The sequence below is a fragment of the Montipora capricornis genome, chromosome 14, assembly GCF_036669925.1.
Source record: "Montipora capricornis isolate CH-2021 chromosome 14, ASM3666992v2, whole genome shotgun sequence".
Classification (NCBI taxonomy): Eukaryota; Metazoa; Cnidaria; class Anthozoa; order Scleractinia; family Acroporidae; genus Montipora; species Montipora capricornis.
The window spans coordinates 3910853-3915852 of NC_090896.1; the positions used below are offsets into that span (position 1 = coordinate 3910853).

A 5000-nucleotide genomic window follows, 5' to 3' on the forward strand; every position below is an offset into this window, starting at 1 on the left:
GTAACCATGCATTTTTCAGAGATAATTAAGCTTCAATTTGAGAAAGAACGCCATACATTGCTTTGTATTTTAAAGCTTTTTACAAATATTATTCATGAATTATCTTTGAAATATGCGTGGTTACCCCCAATTTTCTTTTTGGATTTCAATAACACTTGTTTAAGATCTACAGTTCCTGCATAATCACACATCGGGGCAAAAATATCTTTAATTAGTAGGCACCGTCCTTAAGGAGAGTCCACGTTTCGGCGGAAGATGTATTAGTTAATTTCCATTGCACAGCAATACGACCTGTTCTGGAATACAGCCCGCAGATATTCCATCATGCGTTACCCGCGTATCTCAGTATCTCAGTAACGATATCCACGCGTTATCCATCAGGGAGCTTTAGCAACGACGACGGGAACGGCAACGAGAACTTCATCAAAAAACACAAATTCTCATCATTGTAATTAATTCAGAACTATTCCAAGTTTTTCAACACGAGAAAGGTATGACAGTCCCTCAGGAATGAAAACGTTATGAGCGGCGCTTTATTTAGGGGAGAAAATGAACATTTATGTTCAAATGCTGACGTCCTTCATAAAACCTTAAAGTTGGTCATTTCAAGTTGTTGTTTTGTTGACGACGTCAAACAAAAAGACAAAAATGAAAACCGCACGTGCAGAGCGTGCAAAGCTATTCTCTTTGGCCACTAAATATGCAAAAATTGAAGTTTCAATTTCCTCTCCAAAACTTCAGTGTTGATACCAGTTTAATTCCTGGATAGGTGGTTCACATTTTGTTTCCCGAATGTAGCGGAACAAAGGTTTGTGAGTCTTTAGCTTTATTAGCGCCTTTATTACAATACAATGAATTTTTTTTGTGAAGCGCTGTGATAACAGGCTAACAATAGGCCCGCATAGCGTGCTAATGTGTAGTTTGAGACAGCGGTGTGCAGCCAAAAGTACAAAGGAAAACGTTAACCAAGATGTTGAAGCTAATGGCAATTTTTGTGCCCGCAACACAAAATTCATATTGTAGTTTTATCTTGTAAGTAAATTGGCGGACCTTCGTGCCTTTCAATTTTTGTTGTAGCAACTGAAGGTAGGAGGTCCTTTACGTAGTCCTTTACCAGTTACCGCTAACAATGACTAATTCTTTTTCGTGTTTCTTAAATACCTCTTACTAACCGAGTTCGAGGTCCGTACTGTAAGTTACGGATCCTCGTTTTTTCCCGTTGATTTATGGCCCAAGCGCGAAGCGGGAAGCGGGAAGCGGGAAAAAACGAGGATCCGTAACTTACAGTACGGACCGAGAAAACGAGGTTAGTAAGATATTTATTATATCTCTGAGGTTAACCGGCGTGCGGGCAAGAAAACTAGTCAAAGTCGGAAGGTTCAACTGTCACAAAGAATGCCGTGCCAAAATCCCAAAAACTAAATCTTCTTGGCTGTTAAGTTTGAAATAGTTGCTTGCAAGATTCAAACAGTTTTCAGTACAAGTTTATGCAACAGAAATGACATGAAAAACTCGCTAGATGATGTTTTGTCGAAATTTTAAATTTAGCGGGCTGTACAGCGGGCCGTACTGTAGAATACGGCCCGCTAATTTAGCCAATTACAGCGCGCGTACTATCTGAGAGATCTAATAAGAGTGATTATTTGATTGCATCTGACGTCACGGCGACCACGTTGGTGGAAACAACGACAGCGAAAAAAGTCATTTGGGAATTTGACTCTATTATTATGCGTAAAGCAACTTTCGTTTGACCTTGAAAAATAAACGTAAAAACAGAACGTAACAATGATGCAAAACATTTGATTGGCTTATGGATCAAAAACAAACGAGCGCGAATTTTCATTGGCTTAGCGAACGCAGCTGCAAACAACGTTATCTCTCCATGGAACTTTCTGGAAAGTTTCGCTTTGACGTCATTTGAAATGCAGTAATGTAATTGGGCAATCGAACTGTTTACTGCCCATATTTGGAGTTTCCTTGACGGGAATGAGGAGAAGCTTTGTTTTAATCTTGCCAAACATTGGCCCGTGAAACAAATTGCGAACACTTTTTCAAGGTCATACGAAAGTCGCTCTAACGTGAGCTACATATTTCTATTGTTTTGGCACCAACATGGCTGCCTTATCACGTGAGTGCAATCAAAAAATCTGAAGGAAATATAGCATTGGTATCACTAGAGGAGTGCATTGTTTTGACAGATAAACCAAATATCTCTGCGTGAAAGAGAATTGCGTTTAACGAGTTTCCTGACAAAATGTTTGCATTAAGATTTATTGAGGCAAAGAAGGGGTCACAAATGTATACCTTGTTTAGTTTATTTTCCATTTTGAAACTTTTCGCTTGTAAAAAAAATCCCCAAAAAAGTGTGTTGGCTGCTGGAAGTCGAGACAGGCGTGTTTTTGCTTTATTAAACACACGCAATCGTGGTAGCTTACGAAATAAAAAAAATAAACCTTCTCTTTCACTGATCAAGTCTCTCAAAAAATCTTACTGAGGAAGAAGAATCCATTTAAAGTCATCTTTCTTTTAACGCAATCATGCAATACCCATATCCAGTCTTCGACTGGCCATTATTCTGTAGTTTATTGATATTTCTTTGAGGATTTCTTAATGACAACATTCCTGTTGTAGAAACGTTCCTTTACAGGGCAAACCCTTTTATATACATAAACAGCTAGAATTTGCCTAACAACGCCGGTTACACCCCTATAATTTCTGGCACGGGTTCCTAATATGTATTCTGTTTGTTCTGTTTACACACAAAAATTTACCGTGCCTTGCCCGAAAAACATTGGTATGGTACCGAGAATTCGGAGTGCCGTGCCAGATTTTTGTGCTATTTTTTAAAACCGGCTTTAATAACATCAGAATGCAGGAAAAATGATCGAGGAAAATTTTCCCCGGGGACCTTGCCCCCGGACCCCTCTTGAAGGCTCTTGACTTCCGCGCGTGCTCAATTTCTGCAGCCAGCCTCTCCATGAAACTTGGCATCTAGGAATTTCCTAAAAATATCGTGCGAAGAGGACCCGTCCAAGGTTTTTCCTTCTTTAAAAAAATCCGTTACTTGTTTTCAGTTTAATGGCAGGCTATAGCTCGTAGTCAAACCATAATCCACTTCCACTTAACTTGGCCAACACTTCCTTGTCAAATCTCTCATTCATCTCTGGAGTAAAGTGATTCTTCCAATCACCAACAACACCTTTCCTGAGAATTTGACCAATGTTGTCGTCTTCATCTGTTTGTTTGTAATTCGAGGAATTCTTCATCATTTCCTTGAACGTACATTGCTCAGTAATACGATTGATAAGCTCATCTGACAACGGTTTCTGTAGAAACTCAGCGATCGTGCGCACACAATACCGTAAATCCTGTAAAAGATACATAGAACAATAATGACTTTTATAGCTCCTCGGGTGTCTCCACGCGAGCTTGATGAATCGCGCGGGATATCTCGCGATTCCTTATCATAGGAAAGACTCTCTGACTTGCACTTGACAACCAGAACTCCTAGATTGTGTGATCGTTTCTGATACCTTTCTCTTTTAAGATTGCTAATTCTCGTGTAAGTGCGGAGAATTAATGGTAGAGCTTCTAGCTAAAGGAATTGATGGCACCGCCCTCTCGATTGTTAGTGATAATTTCACTAATTATTCTACGCCGTTGTTTAGTTGCTTTGCAATCGTCTTCCCTCAAAGCAGGATTTCTCGTATTTTGGTCCTCCTTAAAACGTGTACCAAGTTATTACATGGAATGGGATAGGCGATGACAAATCGTTGCCGTTGTCTTCTTGATATAGAGTTGGCGCAGTGGTGAGAGCGTTCGCCTGCCACCAATGTGGCCCAGGTTCGATTCCCCAACCCGACGCCATATATAAGTGGCTTGAGTTTGTGTTGGTTCTCTCGTATGCTTTGAGGGTTTTCCTCACTTAGCAAGAACCAGCATACAGCTGATTCCAGCTGGCTGTAAGCTGTGCTTTAAGGGTCTCACATGAGCCGTATAGCGGCAGCCAGACGCTCCTTAGTATGTTTTTGGTTCGACCTTGTTGAGGTGCGTCGTTGCTATATTCAACGACGACGATTATTATTATTATTATGATTATTACTATTATTATCATTAGAGCGGTTTTCAATTGAGTGTCAAAGTAATTAGATAATTACTTTGGTTTATGATTACTTCACTCAGTGATTGGTTCAAAGTTCTCGCGCCATTTTTTCAACCAATCAGAAGTGAAACCAAAACCAATCGTGGCTCGCGCGTGCACATTTTCCCGCGCTCTGTGTCGGCTACGTGTAATTACTTTGAGTTTTGATTGGTTTACTGGATTGTCTCCGTCCTTTTTGATTGGCCAAAGTAATTACTTTGGTTTTGGTTTACGACACTTAATTGAAAATCGCTCTATTATTATTTGATACGATGATGAGGAAGTGATAATGATAATGACAAAAAGGAGCAAAGGCTGCCAAGAAGATTGACAAGGTCACTACACTGAATTAAAGGTGGAAATTGCACGAATGTGGGAATTATCATCAGAGGCTGGGGTTAAAGTTTTGCCATTTACCATAGGCGTGTAAGTGTCGATACCAGGAAAAGTAAATGCATACTTGGATCATCTGGTAGGCCTGGGCGGATTGTGCTCCAAAAGTGGCATATTATGCTACTAGCAGTGCTCGAAAATTTGCCAAATTATGCCAAAATTCGCAAATTATGCTCCTGATTTCCGTAATTATGCTCACATTCTGTACATATAGGCGCACAATAACGACACCAAATGTTGGAGTCGTATGGCAGTTGTGCTGGCTTACACAATCTCCACGTGAAGCCGGATGGGAAACTAGAATACCAGACTCCTCCAAAAGGTTAACCGCGCACGCACAATTTGCCAAAAGAGGCCTGGTAACTAAACATGTCAGAACAAAGTCGATACTGCTATTAGCGTAGCTAAAACACGCATTGCAAGAATATACTACCTAAATTTAATTTATTTCTGTAGAAAATACACC

General features: G+C 40.1%; 1 protein-coding gene across 2 annotated transcripts in view; it reads right to left on the bottom strand.

The window, feature by feature from the left end:
- Nucleotides 1-2299: 2299 nt before the first annotated feature.
- Nucleotides 2300-5000, bottom strand: part of LOC138032417 (sulfotransferase 1E1-like) — a 9304-nt gene continuing 6603 nt past the window's right edge. For both annotated transcript variants that reach the window (XM_068880080.1, XM_068880081.1), the window contains exon 4: nucleotides 2300-3368. In XM_068880080.1, coding sequence (XP_068736181.1) covers nucleotides 3087-3368 — 282 coding nt within the window. In that variant the 3' untranslated portion in view covers nucleotides 2300-3086. The remainder of the gene's footprint in view (nucleotides 3369-5000) is intronic.